This window comes from Pungitius pungitius, chromosome 11 (assembly GCF_949316345.1).
Source record: "Pungitius pungitius chromosome 11, fPunPun2.1, whole genome shotgun sequence".
Lineage (NCBI taxonomy): Eukaryota > Metazoa > Chordata > Actinopteri > Perciformes > Gasterosteidae > Pungitius > Pungitius pungitius.
Genome location: NC_084910.1, coordinates 1,378,520 through 1,403,174, shown reverse-complemented (window position 1 = coordinate 1,403,174; position 24,655 = coordinate 1,378,520). Strand labels below are relative to the sequence as shown.

General features: G+C 44.5%; 1 protein-coding gene across 6 annotated transcripts in view; it reads right to left on the bottom strand.

The window, feature by feature from the left end:
* Positions 1–2,448: 2,448 nt before the first annotated feature.
* cobl (cordon-bleu WH2 repeat protein) overlaps positions 2,449–24,655 on the bottom strand; it is a 39,651-nt gene continuing 17,444 nt past the window's right edge. For all 6 annotated transcript variants that reach the window (XM_037453642.2, XM_037453643.2, XM_037453646.2 and 3 more), the window contains 10 exons: positions 21,770–21,952; positions 14,793–15,354; positions 9,473–9,776; positions 8,337–8,455; positions 8,005–8,184; positions 6,339–7,891; positions 6,028–6,261; positions 5,728–5,844; positions 4,831–5,130; positions 2,449–4,063 (listed from right to left, as the gene is read on the bottom strand). In XM_037453642.2, coding sequence (XP_037309539.2) covers positions 3,968–4,063; positions 4,831–5,130; positions 5,728–5,844; positions 6,028–6,261; positions 6,339–7,891; positions 8,005–8,184; positions 8,337–8,455; positions 9,473–9,776; positions 14,793–15,354; positions 21,770–21,952 — 3,648 coding nt within the window. In that variant the 3' untranslated portion in view covers positions 2,449–3,967. The remainder of the gene's footprint in view (positions 4,064–4,830; positions 5,131–5,727; positions 5,845–6,027; positions 6,262–6,338; positions 7,892–8,004; positions 8,185–8,336; positions 8,456–9,472; positions 9,777–14,792; positions 15,355–21,769; positions 21,953–24,655) is intronic.

The window sequence follows — 24,655 nt, the reverse complement described above, 5'->3', positions numbered from 1 at the left end:
TAATACCTTTCCTTTAACATGTATATTAGTGCATTGAATAGCTCAGTATTCCATTGTTAACCGGTGTGCGCTGATATTGGGGACCCTACAAAACATGAGCTTAACATTAGTCCGTTAGGGTTTAAATGACCCTGTTACAAAGAAATGTAACGTGAATTTCACGGTAACATTACATGGAGGAGGACGTGCGACATATGAGCACGTAAGATGATGAATAAAAAGCGTATTGTTTAAAATGAGAGCCTTCGATGTTCGGTCGGTTTGCCCTCTACCAAGGATTCTGCCTCATGTCTTCAACAGCAATTAATGTACAGATAATGTTTTCATAAACAGGTTAAATGTATGTTAACTGGGCGAAGCAAGGCGAAAATGCTCCTATTTGTATGTCAGTGTTACAGACTATTACCTGGAAAAAATACCTTTAAAGAGTAAAGGTAATGGCCAAAGTAGTAGCAACATGTCCATAATGAAGTATGCAACACCAAGAGGACAAAGGGAAGCACTCTCCTTCTGATTAAAAGTCCTGCTCTGACAAGCACAATTACATATTGAAACACGATTAACTGCGAGCTGTATATTGCACAACTGGAGGTTGAATCTCATTGCACTAGAGTTACCTTCCTGACACTGTTGTGTTTTTATCCATCTCAGCCTTCTAAGTATATTGCATAAGACCTTCTGATGTTTATATGACAAGGCAACAGCAACAGGTGTATATTCAGCTCATGTGTTATTGCAATTTAGACCGGGAACTATAGCTGAAAACATAGAGATTAATAAAACATGAAGGAGACGTGACGTGCACCAAAGCTCACATCAGCCACAACCAGGCCTTCCCCTTCATTTTCATGCATGTGATAGTTCAGACGGATTAGTTTAAGCGATGGGAACACACCATGGGAGTCAATGCCAAAGGTCATCTTTTCTGACGTGTGTGTGAGCCTGGATCGGGACAACTGGTGGGGGGGGGGGGGGGCTCAAACAGTGTTCCCTCAATGTGTAAACACACACTCAGAGAGCCGACATGAGTAGCTATTGCATCACATACACACACACACACACACACACACACACATACAAACACACATTATTATAACACTTATAGACAGGGTGCCACCATGCGACAAAGCATTTTTCTTGCATTTCTTACATTCAGCATCAAACAGGCCTTTAGCTGAAATTGATTCATCCGATACATACTCGAGACAACACAACATCATAAAACAAAGTCAACGCAAACCCCTGTTGATAGTCAGTGTCACTGTGTCCATCACTCATAGATTGCCCAGGCAGGACTAACAAAGCTGTGTAACATAAGCAAAGGCAGTGGGGGAATAGCTTTCACTAAAGTGGCCTGCCTTAGAGCCCAAATGTGAAACTGTTATGGCAACAAACTAACCAAAATAGTTGGTAAAGGCGTAACCAAAGCCAGTCCTAAATTGAATCATTTCTGTTGTACAATGTGGTGGGATCTTCTGGTAATCCTTGATCCAGATGTTGTTTACGTTGCCGGCATGGTTAAAATGGTTTGGAACTGTAACACAAGTACAAGCTGAGGCACACGCACATACGCCGCAACTAAAAAAAAATCCCTCCCCCCCACACACAGACAGCGGCGCCCACCGACTCATACGCGCCCTTCTAGAGATTCCTAGCGCAGTCTGGGGTGACTGTAGAGTGAGCATGGATTTTGAAACCACAAAAGGTCGTCCTGCAGGAATTCACAGCGCTCTCTCCGGCCAGCGAGCTCAGGATCCCCCGAGACCCTCCGAGACCCCCCCGAGACCCGAGCCAGGCATTTCATTCCAGCAATTTTATTGTGTGACATCTTCAAGAGTCAAGAGAAAAAGAGTTATCTAAAGATCCAGTACCCAAATGTTTCTTTCACTTCAGTTTCTCCCAGACCTCACACACGTCAGCCCATCAGATGATTTCAAAATGATGATGCTTAACCACATACAAATAACAAGAGGGCTGAGATTTCCCCACCAGTGTGTAGCTGCACTTTGATTATTTGAGTCGTGTCCCAACTTTTCCGGACATTTGCATCGTTTGTTTGATTCAGAGAGCCACTATGACTAGTTTTTTCGGGGAATCAATCAGGAACGCAGGTTCGTTTGAAGTTCTGTGATCGGTCATTTTGTGTGAAGACACAGTGATGCGTCAGGGTCATAAACTGCTGCCTGGAATAGAAGCTCTTCTGTGGTGTGGCAGAGAGAGAGAGAGAGAGAGAGAGAGAAAGAGAGAGGTTGCACTATAATTCATGAAGGACGGCGAGATGACCACAGTCTGCCTCCGCGGTGCCAGGGACGGCCCAGACGCATCAGGATGAAGCTTTCCACAGCATGGGTCATGCTACCATCTGTCCAGTCTGACATGTGTCCAACTGCTAATTGGGAGAAAAATAAAATGCCCATTCTTCCTAGACACAGCTAAAATACAGGAATGTCAGTTTTCACTTGATTGCAAAATTGTTTATTGAATCAAAAAATTAGGGTAGAAAAAAAATGTGCAACCTTCAGAAAAACAATGTGCACATAAAAACTGAAAAAGCAACAGCTTATAAAAGGTTCAGCCCGTCAGTTAAATGGCTCTCCATCAAGGTTTTTAATCAAATCTTTCACGGCAACAAGCTTTTTTTCGTGCACAAAATGTACAACGTGCTGCAGGCTATTGTGTTAAGATGAAACCATCTAGCAGAAATTAAATTTCCCCTGCATACAGGAGAGCTCATTATTTGTTTACTCTCACGTTTTAAACCAAAAAAAGCAAAACTATTTTTGAGCTTTGAAACTGAGAACGACTTAAGATTCATCTCTATAAAACTATGACTTCAACTCCCTTTTCTCAGATTTCTCCTGCACTCCGCAGCAGCAAGCATTTGCACCTGAATATGGATGCTCCAGGTATTTTTTTTTCATTCTACAGATGATTTGGGATGGATATCCTACTTTATCCACAGAAATAGCATTTAGCGTTTGTCTGTCACCCGTAGCCAACATTCCTACATACTGTAAACCTTGCCTACAGCGAAGTGCAATGGAGTACAACATTTGCCCAAATCAAAGCCATGGAGAACCTAAACTACTGCTTTCCCAGCTGGTGGTTTGTATTACGAACCATTACATACTAGTAGAGACTTGTTGATTAGTGAAACTGGTGCCTTTGCTCACATCCATCATTGACAATAGCTTTGAAAATGCTCAAATGTCAATCAAAGTTTATCTTCATTTCTTTAACACACCAAGTTAGATCATAGGGCACGGCCAGTCCTACTGCTACTGTGCAAGGAGACATTTTATGACCACGTATGAGCATTTCTTTAGATTTTCAACAGCAGCAAAAAGGTTAGAATCTAGAATGGGAGTCGAATAAGCTCAACGACACAAGTCAGTCACCACCGTCGTACTCCTCCTCAGGGCCAAGAACTGAGAGGTTGGCATCATGGACCAGATCGGGATCAAATACACTTTTACACAAGGAAATCAAAAACATCGATTTAAGTGTTAATATCTTTAACAAGTATAAATTAGTTCAAATCTGGAAAAATCATCAGATCCAACTTATTGCACCCCCTATATAATTATTTACAGCAAACATAATATACATAACACTGACTGAGCAACAGTTAAGGCGTCCACAACTTTTCTATGGTAGGTCAGATCGGAACAAAAAAAGAAAAGCAAAGTGAGGTAAGTAGTATAAACCATTTAAATGTGCTTTCATTGGCACACGGTTTGTGTAATGTTCAGTAAAAACGACTTCCAATACAGATGGCACAATTTAGAAACAGTGTTTCCCAAGCTATTGTTTTTGTCATTTTTGAATAATCTAGTTTACCTGGACCATATCTAAAAATTATATTTTTATTTTCATAATATCTATCACAATTTGTGTCATTCCGCATTTAATATAAACCTCCCCAAAACGTTGAAATACAGGAGCTGTAAATCGATTGATCGTCATCCTAAATGTTCTCCTTCCATGAGGGCGGCGTAGAGGAGGCTGCTTGGATTCTTCCCAGCCTGCCGTTCACTTGGAGTGTCTTCTTGGGTGCAGCCACCTAGAAGAGAAACAACACGTCATGTTTCTAACTCCGCACTTTGGTGACGGTGAAGGGCAAAAAATACGATGGTAAGCGTGAAAGAATCCACAGGGTTATGTGTTTTGGATATAGAAAAAAATGGTCTACCTGGTTATAACTGAGGGATATGGTCTGAATGACTTCCCTTTCTCCTCCTAACAGTATTAATTATTTACTATTGTTACTGTCTGATTTATAGGACGGATGAAAATGTTTCTGTCAACTCAAATCTGACACAAACACTGAGCTAAACTTTGTCTTATAAGATAGTATAATATTGACTTATATAAAGCATTCATACAGGCTGTGAGAAAGAAGACCAAAGCTACGGACTGGGTTGCACTTCATCAGCACTTATACTTATAGCACTTTGTAGTTTGGCTTTGTTGAAGAAATTGTAATTCCTTGAATTATTGCTGCACTGATTCTGTACCCTCTTGGTTGAATGCACTTATTGTATGTTTCTTTGGATAAAAGCGTTAGCTAAATGTAAAGATTTGAGAAGAATGGAAACACTGGTTAAAATCTGATGTTCATCTTATCTTTGTTCTCCCCCTTCTGGACAAATCACAGGATAGAGAATTTGGACTCAAATGTAAATTAACATTGAGGTATAACTCCAAAACTCCTTTAATGGAGCAGCTATAGAATGAACAGTACTTGTGCAGCATAGATAAAGGATGCTGGAAGGTTTGGCAATAACTGTTAATCATTAGTGCAAATGCCGTATTTTTCTGTATTTGCACCTTTTTTAGCCTCTCGGCGGCAGATCCAGAGCGAATGGCTTCCAGCATAGCATCCCTGGCCAAGGCAGGGTCCGTGGGGCTGGAAGCACCTCGGCGTCCCACAGTGCTAGACTTCGCCTGGGGCGAGACAGGGGGAGGAGGTGGAGGTGGAATGATGGGTACTGGTGGCGCCGGTGGGAGGGGAACAACGGATCCGGTAAGAGAAGGAGGACAGGGAAGAGGAGGAGGGACTGCTTCTCTCTCCATCTCAGAGGCCACCTCCTTGAACTTTAGAAGCTCATTAGCCACCACAGATTTGGTCTGTAGGACACAAAGAAGGGAGACAATGGAGACACATACGAGACACTCATGGCTTAATACATCACAGCATCTTACGTCAACCTCTGACACAAGATAATTCTTTTCTGCATTTGATGCCTTTAAAACTCACAGATTGAGTTTGTTGAGGATCATTTTTGTTTAACTCCATTGCACTTTATTTGGATGTATTTTGGATCTATTTTTTTATGCAGCATTGCAGAGATTCCACCCCTGGCAAGGAAACACCAGAATAGAACTGCAGATGTTTCAGCTCAAGCGGCACACGTATCGCCCCTTTCAATCCACAGTGATTCTTAGATGACTGCAAGCCACAGTCCACACAGAAGGATATAAAGAGACATCTTATACGTATACTTCCTATCCCCAATATATTCATATATTTCATTCTTCTATTGCACCAATGCACCTAGTCAAATTCCTCTATGTGTAAAATACGTGGTAATAAATGGCTTCTGATTCTGATAATTATAATAAGCACACACGTTTGCCCTCTTTTAAGCACAGCAAGACTGTCCACACCAGCTAGTCCAAAGCCCCTAAAGCTGCACTTATGCAACAATGTAAGTAGGATATTACCTTCCTCAGCCTTCCGGAGCTGCTCTGGGCTCTAATGGCAGCCAGAAGAGCAGATCTCTCATTCTCCTCCTCCACGTAAGAGGTTTTCTTCATGCTGCTGAGACCTTCAGTGGTTATCTGATAATCAAATAAACAGAGGACAATCAATACACCGATGCTGCTCTTTTCTTTTTAAGAATATAGTGTTTCCATTACTGGGGAAATGATACCCAATAGTTTTCTTCCAGTTGGCATTATAATTGCACTTTTGTTATCATCAATACATCCATCCCTCCCTACACTAAGCTAAGCTTATCTCACCGTCTTGAGCCTGTCTCTGGCTCCGCCCGTCTGGATCGCCTCCATCAGGCTGCTGTGGAGCGTTGTGTCTTTGTCAGCACATCTGGAAATCACTGGTCGGAACTTTTGAACCGGTCCGAACAAGGTACCCGGCAGAGGCCCAGGGGTCACCCCTTTTTCTGACGCTGTGACGGAAGGCTGTGTTTTAGCATCAGGGGTCAGATGGGCGGCTGCCGTGGTCACGGCGTTCTTGTTCTGAAGATGGAAATGCGGAGTGTTAAGTACATTGTACTCTTTGTACATTAAATATTTGTACTACAGGTTTTACTTACACTTGTCAGGCCTTGGGGGACAGTCTCGGGTACTGTGGGGGGTTTGGCAGATGTGTGTAGAGGACTGCTTTGTGCAGGGCTGGAGCTTCTGAGCCGAACGTGTTTAAAACTATTGCTGTCATTACTGGCAATCAGGTTTCTTTGGGCGGGGCCACCGGACTGAACGTGCTTATTCAAAGCGGTTCCTGTTTCCAGCGTATTAGAGCTTCCTTTGGTGGATCCTGCAGCACTTCCAAACCTCCCCGTGTCCAATCTCACTTCTCCTAAATCCCTCCGGCTATCTGACCCATACTTTGGGTAGCTCATGGACCTCTTAGGATCCGGCGGGTGGGATTTAGAAGCCAAGTCGTTATCTGACAAAGATGACTGGGAGGATTGGTGTGGATTTACTTTAATGGACGGGCCTGATCTGTGGAAATCAAAGGTCTGTGATTTCAGAGACGCGGAGGAGGCTTGAACATTAGGGACATGGCCGGGTTTAGCTGAGGGGTGCATGTGGTGCTTTGGGGTGGACTTGGTGATGGCAGAGGCCATGTATTGGCTGGAGGTTTGCCTGGATGGTTTGAGAAAGGACGGGTCTTTTTTCGGGTGTGGAAGGACAGTAGGGGGAAGGGCAGGTTTACTACTTGGCTCTTGTACACTTTTGGACACTGTGATCTTGCTTTCCACCTCTACGCGTTCTCCTTTTGTAACTTTGACGGCTCTGCTGGGCTCTTCAGCTTCCTCTTTGACCATCCCTTTGGGCTGGGTTTTCTCTGCCTGTTTAGAGAATGAATTCTGCGTCATTTTCAGATCCTGGGCCGTGCTTCTTCTCAAAGCGGGTGAAGTCCCTTTCAGGCCATCCGAGCTGTTGCAGTGGGGCAAATGGCTTTCTTGTCTCTCACTTGAACTCCAGAAAGCTTTGGCTTTTCCAAGAAGAGGAGACCCCTCACTGGATTGAATGGAAGACTCCGATGAACCGCCGCCGGCTTTGTTCCGCGAGACAGCCCCTTTCACCATGTTTCCTTGATCGTCGATCTTAATGGCGCCGATGGTTAGTTTGTCGGCCGGCTCCCCCGCGGCAGCGTGCACGACGGCAGGTTTCAGCGGCACCACAGTGAAAGTTTTCATGCCGAAGCGCGACGGGACGTTGCGAGTGATTTTACCCGTCGGGCCGGAGTTATCCGGGTGAACTCTGTGCGCCTCTTCGTCCGCCCCCGGGGGAAGTGGTCTCTGACCGGTTGGTGGAAGAGCAGATCTCTTCTCTTGAAAAGATTGAGCGTTGCCTTTCACAAGATCACGTCTGACCTGGTCGTCCCTGCGGAGTTTCCGTGGGTCAGCTGCCGATGTGGCCCTTTGGTCTTTGCTGCTATCGGCGGTGCTCATCTCCTGCGTTTTTGTCCCCAGCATCTTTTTTTCCTTTTTGTCAGCTGTAGGCTTGTTCTCCAGTGGCGCCCTGTGCTGCTTAGGTTGAGACGGCTTTGGATGATGTGCACTGCTACTTTTATTACGGTCAGCAGCTGTGCAAGCGTTGTTGTTTTGGTTCTGTGTCTTCACGCTGGACTGGCCTGGACCTGTCATTGGATGAGGTAAGAAAAGGTTCAATCGAAATGAATTCAATACAGGACTGATATGTTACTCTATTCAAATAATGTCTCAGTCGACGTGGGCCTATTTTTCATCGTACCATTCCTGCGAGTTGGCTCAATCCGGGTTAGCGACGTTGTCTCGTGGCGTTCATAGTCCTCCAATACTTCATCTATGGCTGTGACTGGCACATCCATGTCCACCACAGACACTGGCACCTCATTACTATCGGTTGACAAGGTATAGGGGGTATTCTTCGATGATACGATATCTATGTGATCTGGAAAATGCAGAAACAGGAGTTAATACATAATATTATTGTCCTTTGGACAAAAGAAGATCAACATGGCTGATCAAATTTGAACTAGTCACTTGTCGACATTGTCGACTACAGTCAAACTTTGCACTATGCACGGTGCCATTTAGACTCACCTGCAAGGTCAGCTTCAAAATCTGCTAAAGTCTGATGAAGCTGGGCTGTGAGCTCCGGATCATCTTCATAGCAGTCTTTCAACCTGCCCGACTTCGCCTGTGGGCTAATGTCATTGTGTCTGAGGTCACATAAAAACATGTGTCACAAACACATCTATACACACACACACACACACACACACACACACACACACACACACACACACACACACACACACACACACACACACACACACACACACACACACACACACACACACACACACACACACACACACACACACACACACACACACACACACACACAATCCAGGGGCATAGAAGCATTTGTGTTACAGCACTCCTCATGACTCCATAATTCACTCATTCAACATTAAACAGCTGTTATGAACTGCTTCTTAGATGTAGTTCAATAGTAGAAAGAAGAACATTAATTGTTTAATTGTTGAGTTTTAAATAGTTTTTGGTTGTTCAAAGTTGAATTTCATTTCATTTGACCCTGTTGGCATAGCAACATGTAGCTGGAAATATAAAACAGTTTGAACTTCCTTTACTCTCTTCAAGGGTTCAACAGCCTGATGACTTACTGGCATATAAGCTATAACACATTGCAACAAGGCCAAACCAAATAGAAAAGACTTGGATTGGTCCTCTTTTCCTTAACGATTCTGAGAAAACAGGGTTATAGTGCTTTCCTGGAATAGTGGAGAGCCAGCAGCATTAGACCAGGATGGACAAAGTTTCTTTGAGCCATGAATTCAGGACTCCTAGTCTGGGCATGTTTTGTACACATTTCATTTCACGGCAACTAGAAGGTGAAATCTAGGACAGCATCCATTTTCCACAATCGCCTTTGAATAAGGGCCTATAATCATAACTATGAACGGCTGAGGGGTTCCAACTTTGACTACAACTATAATACATGACGGGGTTTATGTCTACTGGCACATGATGCAGCAATGCGAAGGCATTCTAAACATGCATCACCAATTTAAATGAGACCTTCCATCATCTGGACGGCCAAATGTCTTAAATTAGATAAATAAAGGGTTACATTGTGTGCTCGTCCTCCTACTTTTTCCTCCCTCGCCCTACTTCCACGCCTCCTTCTGTAAGCTTCATGACTTCCTCTCTACCTGTGCCTTGATCCCCAGGTGGCACATCCCTCATCGCTGTCACTGGAATTGTCGCGCACTGGGCCCGACACTCTGCCTCCTCCGCTCCTCCCATCCCGAGACAAGCTCCCATCTGGCCACGTGTGCTGGGTATCAGATGGACAGCTGACAATGCCCGAGTCCTCCCCCTCCACGGCTCCCTCAGAGGCAGCATAACCCTGGTCGGGGAGGCTGCTGCTGCTGCCGCCCGAAGACATGGTCTCTTCCTCGGGTGTTTCGGGTTTCCGGCACCTGGCTGTGGAGCCTTGCTTGGAGTGCAGCCAAGCTGGGAGGGGGGGGGGGGTGGATAGAAATGGGCTGTTATCACTGTCCCTGCTAGAAACTTCAACATCCAAATCAAAGGGGTTTCAAGGGTGTGTGCGGGTTTTCGCTGGGGTAGAAAAAACGACAATTTATCCAATAAGATTACTAACGTTAGGGCCTCATTCACAGGTTGGTGGTCGTTTAGAAACCTTGAAAACCTTTCATACATAGGGAAACAATAAGAAAAGAAGCAGGATGCAGAGCGGGCAAGACGTGCAGGAGATGGAAGAAAACAGGGGAGGTGTTTACGTCAGTTTCATTCCTTCTCACACCAAGCACACACACACACACACACACACACACACACACACACACATATACAAACACAAGCCCACCTGTGGCTTGATAAAACTACTTGTGGGTGGACTTACTGTAAACAACAGTGCCCTCTTAATTAGATTATTACAGCACTGCTTTAGGTTCCAATGAAAGACGGTATTGCTTCCACACCTCCTCACCTCTTCAGTACAGTCATGCTGGGGTCTGCCCTGCGGAATTTGTGGAATTTGGTGTTGTACGGATATCATTAAACTTCTAAACCGAGAAAATACAAATCAAGGTTTTCGGAAGGTTTTCAGCAGTCCAGCTGCCATGCACAGCACTGTGCACGAGTTTAACAGTTTCCACCCGCGTTTGTCATACCGGGTGTCTGTGGGTGTGTCCATGCATTTAGCGCACGCATTGCGCCGCCATACGTCTGCCTATGTGTGTACGTGTAGGCCTGTCCGTTCTGGGCCGGGTCCTAATGGTGTGGAGGGAACAGTCAGTTCCAGGAGATGTGGCGGTGACTCACAGAGCTGTCCTCCCAGCTCCTTCCCAGCAACAGCTTAGTCATGCCAGCTACAGCCACAATCAGCACACACACACACACACACACAAGTGCACGGGTAAACACTCATACTTTACACTTTCATGCTTTCATATATTACAAACACACTTTAAAAGGGCGCAAAAAGTACTCAAACTTCCAAATCACTGTGACCTCATGCAGACTCTCCAGTTATGGCCAAACAGTGCATCAAGCAAATCATTACGGTGACGCGTTACTTGTCAAAAGCAAACTATTGCAATCCATGCACAGTCCCAAACCAAAGTCCTTCAATCTTGAGCCAGTCTTCAACTGTTTAATTGAAAAATCTCAAACATATAATCTGTTTTTCAATCACAACAGCGATTGCCTTTACAGATAAATGCGTATGCATTATCACAATTGCCCTTAAGAGGCTGAACATTTGAATCAGAACTCATCGGCTTTGAACTTGCAGAGGACAAATCCTATTTTACATACACAAACAGAAGTGGATCTGTGACAGCATAATAGTTACATTCGGATGGTAACAGAACAAAGTAACGTGATAAAAACAGGCTTCCTTCCCACAACAAAATTACCACATAAAAAGAGCATTTTGCATGTTTTAAAGACTATGTAATAATCTCAAGCCACAAATTGAACACATACTGTCAGGGCGATGCATTTTTCCCAATTAATCTGTATTTTCCACAAAGGATGTCATGGAGCGAAAGGAATTTTTGGATCCCTGACAATCACTTTAGAAACAAACCGTGGAGCATTCTCGTAACCCAAAGCCCCCAAAGTACAACTCACAAATGACTACAACAAATCAGTGTGCAGTGCCATTCTCTACGTAGAGTGATGTGGGTTCTCCTTGTAAAAACCTTTCAGAATTATCTTTAAAATGCATGAGGCACCACTACCTGAAGGCAACACGTCATTGATAGATCAGCCTCTCCATAATGTTGCCAAAGGCAGCGTACGGTTTCTAAAACAAGCCACAACACACAGAAAGAGAGAAACATACGCTGTCCAATTATTGATCCGCAGATATCGCATTACCAAAGTATTGGCTGATAGATATCGCATGGCCTTGCCTCATAGCCTCATTTGAGCACGTCACTCATCAATCAAAACTGTAATTGATCCACGGTTGAGCTCATCTGCCATCTGCCTTCCGACCACATTCTGTGTGTCCACTTTAAACTCCGCTCTGATCTCCTGCATAATGAATAAAAACCTTGGCAATCAAGTTGAAATACAAAAGCACCAATGGTATATACAAACATATATTTGGGTAAAAAAAAGAGTGAAATTGGAGAGCACTACTTGTTTCTAATAGCAGCTTTGGTTACTGCAAAGTCACTTCTGTGAGGCATTGTGACACCAAGTGAAAGCAGGTAAAGGAAATGAGGAGCATTCAAACTAAGCAAGTGAACCAGGACATATAGAAGGGTGGACACAGAGGACACAGTAAAGTAGGAAGTTGGTGAACATCAGAGGGAGGTCCAGCAGAAGTTGGAAAGGGGCCGAGAGCAAGCGAAGGGTTGTCAGGTGACGAGAGTCAAGCCAGAGGGAGACTTCAGGAGTGTTTGGAGCGCAGACGTACAGGCCCACAGCAGTACACTGTAAAGCAGGGTGCGGGGGAGGGGGGGGTAAAGAAAAGAACAGGTGAGGTTTGAGACGGAAAGAACTGTAACATTGCATTTGGTGAGAATCCAGATCCAGACTAACTATGAAGAAATATGGCAAAATAACAATAGTTTTTGTCAATTTAGCCTTGAAATGCAAAGACAAGCGCATACAGAATTATAAGGTGGTTTAGCATAACTTAACAACGTCTTCCATTATGCATCCAATATACTGTACAAATACAACAAAAGAGGCACTCAGGCTGATTGTTCTTGACCCCAGCCCTGACCTTTTGGACCCAGAAGAAATAACGAGGCATGGACAGGTTGACATTTATAGGTATGAAGCACATTGACCTCTCACGGACCCAGCATCACTCAAACAACTCAGCTGCCCGGGCTGCGCCTGGAGAGATGAAACGCCTTCAAGGACAACCAACCATATTCACAATCATACAAATGCAAAACAAGCAGAGGAGCGGCTTCTGGGGAAAGAAAAGAAAGGCCAAGGCCAAGGCAAAGGCGAAGGGAGAGGCCTCCAATCTGCACCTACACTGGGGAGCTGCTTCCCCTGCCTGCATGGGACTGCGCGGGGCGTAGCTTCCTGTGGGCTCAGTGGGTGGGGAGGGGAGAGAAGGGGGTGGGACAAGCTGCGGCGGATCTTGCGCCGTGGTGCGACGAGGTTTGGGTGGCGCCGGTTGATCAGCGGCTCCTGTGGGAGGAACTGATGGTCATTGTTGGCAATAAGAAAAAAAGGACGGGGCACAACCGTCTTACATGCAAACCACAGTCAAACTAAAAGTAGCATTGAAAACATGATGTACTTGTAAATCATACATTGGTTTCTTGGTGAGTTTCTTCTTTTGTCTGCGGAGCCACAGAGGTGAACAGTGTTAAAAAGGAAGCTCCTCTCGTGTTAAATTCAGTTTAGACAACTCCTGTGAAAACTTGTTTCATTCATATGTTGCATGCACAAGCCTTTGAGTGTAAAGACAATTCAAATGTCTTCATTTTAAAATCTGGCTGATCTGGTTTTATGTAACTGGTACCTGCCGGTTTACCACTTTGAAACTGGAAGCCTCGGTTTGCAGAGAAGCAACAGACAAAATGATCCATCCAAGTGATGGATGACAGGAAGTAGCACCGTGTGGGTATGCATATGATGCATGCGATTATTACATATATATGAGATCAATGAGTATACGAGTTTTAGCATTCAATATAATTCCCAATATTTCCCCCCTCCTCGTGCCAAAAGTAGACACTAATCAGCTTGATTAAAAAAGCGATGTTCCTGCTAAGACGAGCTCGTGAAAAAGGAAATTAAGACGAGTAAATACGGATGTCGAATAAATGCAGACTACGATATCCAAAGCTGAGTCAAACAGAAGTGTGGAGTGATGAATGGGACAGTGTCAATCTAGATAACATATTGGGTTGTAGTGGGAATGGCACAATTACTATAAAACGGCATTGTTGAAATGTTTCTGCTTTAATGTCCTTATAAGACGAGTGATGCATCAGCGCTCTGTGTCTTAGTCAGCAGCTGCTGCCGCTCCGCTGCTTCATCCGTTTACTCTGCTGTCAACGGTCGAAAGGAGCCCAAACAGTCTGCCCCACACCACCCCCCCCCACGTGTTGTTGCTATGATTCTTATAAAGAAAGACAAGATCCAAAGAGGAGCACACGTTCACATTCACCTGTAGTGAAAAGTACACTGCAAGAGGTAGATGAAATGAACTAATATCTAGCGGCTAAGAATGAGCAATAGTATGATACCCCAAATATGTACTGATTATGTATAACAAACTGCAGTCGGCAGACTGTATCAAAGAATGTGTAGTTTATAGTCAGTGCATTGGAAAAGTTGATGATGAGGTTGTGTGCTGGACAAAAATACCCAGTTAAACTCTGTGTGAGTGCTTTCTCTCACGGGTTATATACGGGTTACAGGGAGGGTTAGAGAGAAGAGAAAAGAGGAGGTGTTGCACTGTCCGCTGTGCCAGGAGAAGAGAAAAAAGAAGAAGAAGAATGAATGATGTCTGTTCTTTCTTGAAAAATACAACAACCTCCTCATACCTCATCCCTTATCTCTCTTGTATCTGCCTGTCCATCATCTCCTCTCCTTAAACCCCTCTGGTCCCCTTGTTTCTTCCTTGCCTCACCAGGCTTCTTCTTCTTCCTCTGAACTCCATTCTGGTGCCCTCGCCATCCTTACGCCTGTTTATGAGGTCTACCACTCTCTCATCTTTACCCTGAGGGAAAGATCTATGTTTTAGTAAGATCGATACACGGTCGGCTATAGTTCAAGTAGATCTTGTTCTAATCTATGACAGATCCATCTGTCTGCGCCTCTGCCAGCTTTAAAGGTTTGTCCGTGTGGCTGCGTGCACGCGAGAGAGAGACGAAGAAGAAGAACACACAATAGACAAAGAGTGGATGATGTAAACGAGCTCCACTAGTCCCGTTACATCAACCATGACTGACACACACACACACGGTTCACTTGCATTGCTTCTAAACTCTGGGTCAGGTGACACGCTGAGACAGTTACCCATTGCGCTGTGCCGGTGGTTCTCGACGTCGTCCCGTCTCAGACTCAGGGCCGACTCGCTCTGCGACCTGGAGCTGCTCGCCGAGGTCGCTTCTCGGCCCAACCTGGCCTTCTCCGATGCCTCCGGCTCCGCCCTTTTGGCGGAGCTTTTCACAGGCGCGCCGCCGGCGCTGCTGGAGAGGCTGCTGCAGGACGAAGCAGCCCGCTCCGAGTCGGCGTCCGAGTCGTCGAGGCTGCGGCTGAGTTCGGAGCTGGAGTCCTGGACAGCCAGGCTGTCGGCGGTGCTGCTGCTCGGCGTCGGGGAACCGGGGGTCGAGCTGGCAGAGCCCCCGGGTGAAGGGTCTGCTGGTGGCGCCGTTTTCACGGGGGTCGCCGCGGGCGCGGCGCGCGATGGAGCCGCCTCGTTACAGAAGGCCGGGCTGGCTCTCCCGGCGGCGGCGCTGTCAGGGGAGGAAGCGGCAGAGGTCGAAGTGCCGTCAGGGCCCGGGGAGGTCGAGGCTGGGGTGGGAGGAGGGGCGGGGGCCTTTCTCTTCCTCTGCTGGCTTTCTGAGCCCAGGCCCATCTGATGGAAAAGAGATGCGAGAAAAGTTAATTTGTCTAAGCACCTCGTCTGCGAGGGGTCTGATCATTAATCAGCCTGTCTAGACCGGAGCAGAAGTTGAGGTTACTACTGAGTAATTAAATCAAGTGGCGTTCTGGCAGGACCCTGAGACTGAAAATTGGGTGCCAAAATTCCTTTTAAATTATCTCACAAGATATAAAACATCTGGCAGTGACCCAGTTCATTCGATCCAGAGCTGTTGGGATAGTACATTTTAAAACTGCATATTACTGTGATGTGTCTCAAAATATTTCAAGGGAACATCCACCATTTTTCCTCGTTAAACTGGTGTCACTGATCACTTGAGGGGTTCAGCTATAGGCAAAATGAGGTGATTTTATCTGCAAGACAAAATATATTGTTTCGCCCGTTCTCCAACACTCGATCCATTCCGTGCAAACACGATTACTGCCGTGTTTCAACTTGAATCAATTACGTAATTAGTCAAATTTAGGGAAAAAATATAATGACACGCAGTGACGTTCGGCTTAGTGGAAACAGGTTCGATGGAAATTGGGCAACGGGTATTTCGAAACGTGAAAACCGCTTTCCGTTTTTCAAAATAATTGCAGTGAAACAAAAACATTGGTCTTGGAGGATTAAGGAAGGGAGGAGGAAAATGAGAGAGAGAGAGAGAGAGAGAAAGAAAAGTATAAACTGAAAAGCGTGAAATGATCTGTTTTATTTATTCCTGCGCCAGGTGATCTCACCCTGTGTGAAGTCACATGTCTAACCACCGATACTAAAGTGCTACGGACAGGTTTGAACAGTAAAGACGTCTCACGTTTACTTGCCGCTGACTTTAACTTTTCGTCACTCTAAAACTCGACAGAGAACATGCCTGGAGCCGCGTGAGGGGCTGCGTTATGCTGCAGGACAAGAGGAAGATCAGGCCACCTTTCTGCAAGCAGATGGGTTCAAACATGTGAACTCAACGGACTCACTACATGCCAACTGGTTTGTCTTTCACTTCCATGTGTCTTCTGCTTCTCTCCCTCTCTGGCATACTCACATGCACCAATACAGACATACCAGTGGATGTGGGCCAGAGTTGACTGACTCGCCTGTGAAGATGACACGTGTGTGTGTGTGTGTGTGTGTGTGTGTGTGAGAATGCGTATGTGTGTGTGTGTGTGTGTTCCCTGCGATGAGAGGGGGCAGAGCTTTAGAGCACAGCCACACTTTTTCCTATATGACTTTTCTCATGTGTGTGCACACAACAGAACATCTCCTACCTCAGCTGCTGGGTAGTTTGGGGTCACATGGTTAAGCGTGTGCTGCTCTCGTGGTCCTTGTTGGCGCCATGCCTGGGAACGCAGCATGTTTTTAAGACTGAAGTCTGAAGCCAAGTCTCAAGAATGAACTAGAGCACATTCAAGGTCACACTATACATTACGTAAAGCTGATTATGTAATATCAGTACGTGTACACTATGTTTACTTGTGTTGTTTTTTACTTTTTAAGTTAAGAGAATGGCTGTATCTCAACAGTCAAATCTTTTAACAGCATGTATTTATTGGAAGCTAAACACAGCATCTGGTCCATTCTGCTTGTGTCTCAAGTCAACTTGTGGTATGGCATCACAGGCGAAGTCACAACAGGGCAAAGGGCAGCCCAAGAGTCAAGTGGCTCTCAGTCGAGTCCAATCATGTTGCACCAAATCCAATATCAAATTAAATCAATGCAAATCTTTGGAAGTGAGGGCGGTATTATCCATGGTGTTTTTTCACATAATACTGTGAAAGACAGTCTTATAATTAAAAGACAGTGGAGCTAGAAAATCCATTGTGTAAAGACGCAGAAAAGCTCAACACCTCTTTCCATTCCCATTCATTCATAAGTCAGCTTATTATGGAGGACGTCATCAGCCACCATCTGATTATCTTTGTGTCCATGCCTATTTTTTTGTCCAAACCGCGCTTGGAAGAAAAGGCTGCTTAGGTCTATTACAGTGTGGTGGTAAGAACAATATAAATACGGACATTGCGCATATCGCTGGCTGCACCTTCGGATTACCAAAGAGTCCCTCCCAGCAGGCACAAGAGGAGACAGAGCACCAGCACTCAATGTGCACATCATGAACAAACAGTTATCTACCAACATGCTTCAACTCTTCTGGTTTGGTTTGTGTGCAGGCCCCAATTTAAGAACCATTAAGAAGCATCGCCCCACTTTTGCACATGGGACATTTTGAGGTGATTTTGAGCGCATAGGGTGCCATGCAAGGGAAGTCTGGCGCGTCCATCGAATCTTCCACCCCATGTCGGAGCATGTTGGTCGGATAGGGCCACCCGCGGAGGCCTCAACTTGGTGGCGTGACCATTCATCAGTTGTTTTGAAGGGCTTTTGATGGGCACGCAGCTTTGTAATAGGGCAACATTCATGTGGAATGTGGAGGGGAGTGTGTGCATGCATGCATGTGTGTGTGTGTGTGTGTGTGTCAGGGATAATAATAGCGGCTCAACTGTCTCACCACTGAGGGCACGGGGGTCAGAAACATCCTAACAGCAGACGGGAAGACGGCGTGTTAGGGTTATTGTGTGTGTTTGTGTGTTATAATGAACATGTGTGGGATGTATGATGAGGGAAGTTTGATGTTAAATGTCTCAACAATGTGTCTGTGTGTGTAAGGACGGGGGGGGGGTTGCGGGGAGTAGACGAGGCAATGATAAGGAGACACATGGCTGACCCAGTTCCATTGTGGTCTACTTTGCCCCATTAACCCACATGGACTCAATGTTTAGAAGTTAGAAGATTCAGAGCAGAGTAACACATTGGCAGTACAAAATTCTTACATTTGAATTTGATGTTTTCTAACATTAATGTACATTATTGTCACAGATATCTGTTGTCCATGTAAAAAATCGGATCATGACGTACACGTTACACGTGATGTAATAATATCTGTGTTATGTACATCTTTTGACGGTTGACTGTATGTAAAATGTACTTTGCCCTATGAGAACCAGAACACCTGTTTGCATCCACGGCACAAATAAACAAAGAAAGCTGTTGGATAGAAATGGTCGGATGATGGATGAGGAGAGGAAGGGCTGCAGAACACTGAGCCATGCGACAAAAGGACAAACGTCCTTCACCACATCTTCGAAACCTCGAGTGGTGGCCGAGGAGCACGCTCTTTTTCTTCTTTCGGGCTTTACTGTCCTTTTTATTCAAAACAAGTCCTAAACTTATCCAACCACAATTGAAACAGGGACAAGCCACGATAGCCTCTTTATTGATGATGCTCAGCAGGGGGGCGGGGGGGGGGGTTGGGCGTGAATTAATTGGGTGAAGATGTGACAGAAGAAAAGCTCACACTGAATAGTAACAAAAAGAAGAAGAAAAAGACACCGGTAAAAAGGACAACCTTTTAAAGGAACACCTCTTAATAAAAGTTGTGTGTTTTGTCCGGCAGATTAAAGCGGAGCTGTGCATTAGAGCAGATTAAAGTCAGCTACCGCTGTAGTCAATTACATGACTGATGGATGGCTCAAGAAAAACAAGCCTCCCTCTGCTGCCAACTCTCTACTTTCACCCCGTGACGGATCATCAGGAAGGAAAAGCTCGCCAGCTCGATCAATCCAGGAGCCACACGGACTAAGGCCGGAATGCAGCACGTACTAAAAAACTACTTTATGCAACGTGGGAAAACCATGCGATCATTTAACCCACATGATCGCATCTAAACACATACAATGTATGACACAAACTCACACACACACACACGGGAGACAATTTAGACCAATCAGAAAGCTTTTGATTGAAATTGAAACACTCCAACTGTACTGCTGTCTCCCGCAGTCGGACCTCACGTCGTTGAGGTCTGATCAGCAGTCACATGGTGTCACAGCGGCTTTGGGCAAACATCTGTCAAAACTGACAAGTCAACGTGCCCTGAGATATTTAATGAACAGTTGCAGCAGGGACAATGGATTAAACACACACTTTAAAGAGCAGCTGTTACCTTACTCTGACTCTCTGTGACCCTTTAAGTCCCTCAGTTCTCTCTCCTTTGGTCTTTATCCTCTCTCTCATTCTCTGTTGCTTCAGTTTTCTGTCTTTTTTTGTGTTAAATTTAAGTTTTTGTGTTCTGTATCACACAACACACATGTGCATTCAGAAAGCACCTCCTGTTACAGAGCATCGAAGCACAAAGCTCGACGCTTTAAATTTCACTGAACTCCTTTATCACAAGAGGAAACTTTCTTTCCAAACCACAATATCAGATTGGCTATCACCGCTGGAAACAACAACCACCCCAACAACAAGGTTTTGTTTCTGTGCACTCAATGTTCCAAAACACCATTTAAATCAGTGCAGCTTCCACAAAGACACACACAGATTGTTGTTCACTAAGCTGGGGAAAGAAAACTCGAAAGCTCTCGGTCTTCTTCATGAGCAGCATGAGAAAACGTATTATGTATTACCCTGCTACAGTCAAAGCGAGGAGAATCTTTCCTGGAACACTGCGTCATCTGTTTTTAGTGCTGATGCTGTTCACATTCTCACAGCGACCATCTAGCAGGTCAAAGATCTACTTTCATACAGTGAAGGAAACAGGAGTGTGAATAGAAGTGTTCAAGATTAACAGTTTAACAGCCTGAAATCAATCGATGTTTTGCAAGAAATTGGTCAACGACCACGTCGAAAAGATATAATACAATGCAGAGTATGTATAAACTGTATATACACAATTACAAACATAACATACCAGGATGTTAACCTCATCCAATCTAGAGTATTTCAGTCAATTAATGTTAAGCCCACTGAAATGAGACAAAGAGTAAAGGAGAACAACCAAGAGCCAAATCTTCAGCAAACAACATCAAATTGATCAGTTGTAATCCACAGCCAACCATAAAGACATTTTCTGACAAGGGTTTAAATAACTGGCCCCACTATTCTCTATATACCCAAAGTCCATTATTAAGTTCATTATAACAATGTCATCTCCCTCGTGGCGTATAATATAATATCATATCATGTCTATTACTTGTCTGGTTGGTGCCATAATGACGAGCTGTCCTCTGCTATGACGTTTCCAATCGGCTTACATCCCCAAAAACACCGTTTCACAGAGTGAATGTAAATAACACGCCTTTTCCGGTATTCCCACGAATACAGCTCAACCCACTCTGCTCCCAACCCTTTTCTTTTTCTCTTCCCTCCCTCCCTCTTGTTCCACCTTTTCCGCAGGGCCCTGAAGGGGTTCGCCGTGCGCCCGCCGACGTGGCGCCCCGCAACCCGGTCCGACCGACGACTCCAACTTCGGTCAACAACACATTCACCCACGTTGGACGCGTCAGCGGACGCCGTGGTCCCTGCTCCGGGAAATGGATGAGTGGCGATACGGCACTGCGACCCATGAGGCAGTCTGGGGAGATGGAGCAATCTATTATTATACCAGTCATACCAAGTCCTTAAATGACCTCCCCAACTGTGAAGCCACTCTTGTGACTCCCAGTGGGGCTTCTGCTGGACAGATAGATGATCTGCACAGTTACAGTCTGCACTAATGAAACAATGCCAGCAGCTATAATGAACAGAGTCCCGGTGCACTGCAAAAAGAAAAGACCGGACATATCTAATTCAGTTGATAGGAGTACCATAAGGAAAGACACATTCAGAATTCCATGTGACAATCTAAACTCACATACTTAAACTTACTCTACCACCATCAAGTGGTACTGGAACACGTAGATTTGGATTAAAAATAGCGTCTTTAGGAACTTATGATCTGTGTGTTTTTGTGGTATTATTTAATTTCTGTCTACTTATTGGGGACCAAAGAGGTTGTGGATGATACCATCCACACTTTCATAGATGTACTATTCTCATCACAAGTTCCACGACGTGTTCTCTGCTCCTCCACCCAGTTTAGTTAATTGAGCTAAAGAGAACAATAGCGTGCCGTCGTGAGAACAAAACCTCCTCTCCATAACATTGAGCAACAACACTCGCTTCTCAAAGAAAACAAAAGCGTATTATCGGATGGAGGGAGGAAGGATGTTGCTTGCTAAAAACATTTCCCAGCATGCAGCCTAACGCTGTAATGAGACTGCAGGGAGCTGCTCCCTTAATGCAGACTAAACAGGTCAGTTCGACCTTCAACCCCACGAGGAGAGGAAAAGCAACGTCAAACAACTGCAGCTTTTCTAGATTTACTACTTTCAGAGATTTCTTACATGATTACCTAAAATATCACGTCTCAATCCATCCCAATGAAACATTGCTTGGGTTTATGTGTGTGTAAAGTAGGCTTTATGGCACGATGTAAAGCGCTGAAATAATCCACAAAGGCCCCGTGGGTAGCATGCATCATTCGATCAGCGAGTCTAACGCTTGCTGACACGCGGCCCTTAAATCTCCTCACCTCGTAGCCCTCAAAGCTACCGGGTCCCGTGGTGGGTGTTGTGGCTCCGGGGAGTGCCGGCGCCCTCCTCTTCTTGGTTTCAGCCTTGGGAGACATCCTCGGTATGTTCATGACGGACTGAGATTGGCCCAAGGTGCTCGGCCGATCTTCTACGTTGACGGCCCCTGACGCGGTGGACAGACCCTGTGGGGGCAGATGCAGGTGCACACGTGAATAAGCGTGTATATCAATAGATTTAGAACTGAAATGCATTGAAAGATTCCCCTTAGTAATCTCTACCTGTCCAAAGGCTATTATTATAGCGTATATTATGACAGAAATCATATTATATATATATCTTACTGTGTCTTGTAATCAAAATAATCTAAAAATATAAAGTATGAGAAGCAGAATAAAAGGTAAAACTGAAAACTGTTACAAAACAATCATTGACAGGACTCAACTTCCTGGTTATGTTGATTTCAAGGGTTGATGTAATGGTTGAAAGAGACATCATTAGCATTTATTTCATATCTAACTTTTAAACGGATCTCAGAGGGAGATCCTCCTCAACTTATTCAAGAGTGTATTCAAGTTGAAATAAAAAGAAAAGACATGCATACATGCAATCCACCTTTCTGAAGGTGGAGTCCATTCTTCAGTCACAACAATTATTACAACCGTCATTTCAAGTTTAAAGTGCAACCGCATTTTTAAGGGTGACTGCTTTTGACCAAAGCATTGGAACAAAAAAAAAAAAAAAAAGAAAGTTTTTCAATAACTGATCAAAGAGAGCCCAAAGTGCTGTTGAAAATGTGAAACTCCCGTTGGCTCAGCTTGGTACAGAGCCTTGGCACAACGGGGGGGAAACATGACTCACGCCCCCATGATCTAAGAAAAGAACTCGGTTTAAAAGCAGATTAATTGATGCGTTCAGACAATGCCTGGATACGGCATAAAAAGCACAGCCAAAAACGAACATAGAGTTCAGGTCATTAGAATTAATTAGAGGTTAGAACATCTTGCAGTTAGGAGGGACGGGGAAAGAACAGAAAAAAAGGCCGACGACTGAAGCACCGGCAATGAATGGCAGCTTTTGTTTTATACATTGGCAACATTTCCCATATGTAATAATAGGTTTGTATTATTTTGATTGTTGCAGCATGGAACAAATATTCCAGTGTAATGTTAGCTGCTTGCACAGAACTTAAAGAGATTGTTAGGAGATACGTATATATGCTTACAGTGAAAATGCAAAATATCCAAACACTATGTCCATTGTGTTAAAGAAAACGTACAGTGACTACAACTCTGAGTATGTCGATTGATAAAAACTTAAAAAATAGATCAAAGCACATTAACACAGCACAACTTAAACTTGAAAAAGTGAAATATAAAATGAAAGTATGTACTGTCGGTATTTTGCTATTCCGTGTGACTGGCAGAGCAAAGGAGGAGGAGGAGAGGTAGATGGCAGACGGGACCAAAAAAAAAGGATTCATGTTATTTGAGGAGCTTGCTCTCAGCCTTCTAAAATATCATTTTCAAAGCAGAGCATTCACATGAACTCTGTCTGACTCCTTCACCTGCTCTCTTCTACTCCTTCCCTCTGGTAAACATTATCAAGTGTGTCAAAACAGTGCGAGAGGAAAAGGGAGCTCCAACACAAAAGCGCTTATGTTCAAATGAGTATAACAAACTTATGCTTTTTAGCGCTTATATGAGTCGTCCCACTACAAACCACACATGCAAATGCAAAAATATGTCAGAATCACTCCCTCCTAATCACATTTGAGTTGATTAAACTTCAACAGAGAGGAGAAATCCTCCCCTAAAGTATATAAATGGAAACTCACAGTTGCTTTGTTTAGCAACTTGCTTTGTTTAAGAAGACTTCCAGGTTGTTTGAGGAACAACTCCAGACTGAAAAGCAATACTTCACCGCCTTTTATGTTTTAAAGTTGAAAGTCGGAACCTCTGATGGGTGTGGTGAGAAGTGGGAACTTTTATACTCGTTACCACACCCAACAGGGATGGCATGGTGTAAGAGGTCCACTGGAAGTCATGGAGATGTTCAGGTTTTAACCCAGGCAGATAAACACAGTAAAGTGAGTGACTAAAAATCAAATATGGGACCTGCCCCCTTGTTTAGTGTCTGTCACTGAACATCAAGATAGACCTGTGTAATACTTTAATATATATATATTAGGGCTGTCAAATGATTAAAAATTTTAATCAAATTAATTAGAATTTTTAGTGGATTAATCATGATTAATCACACCTGAATCCTAACCATTTTTTCTTTCTGAAATGCATACTAAAGATAAATAACAGGACACAGATACATCATTATTATTTTTTACATAAATACATGTTATTGATATTTGATTTTTTTATTCATTTTAGAAAATAATCAAAGCAATGTTATTTGATAAGTTACAGACTGATTTCCCTGCATGGCTCTAGAAGGGTCTCGAGCCTCTGCAGTTTATCCCACTCTGCTGTGAGTTTGTGCTCCTGATGGTCCAGGGCTGCGATGACCAGACATGACCAGACATGTCAACCCTCCCGATGTTTCAAAGCCCCTCCCGAAAATCTCCCGGACCGACCTTTCTCCCGATTTCCACCCGAACAACAATATTGCTGCACCACCCGTCACTGGGCGCTCCGTTTCAGACCGAACAATAATAAAGGTTACACCTTGAAGTCGAGCGCGGCGATTAGAACGACTGGCGCTGCAAAGAAATCCGCTACCACCCCCCATTTCAGTGTGAAATATTCCCATACCTGGGAGGATTTAGATCGCATTGGCTTCTCTTCCTCCGCATGTTTCAGAATAGTATTACACTGGCGCAAACGACTTGCTGAACCTGACGGCCTGACACATGCCTGCAGGTGGCAGTAATG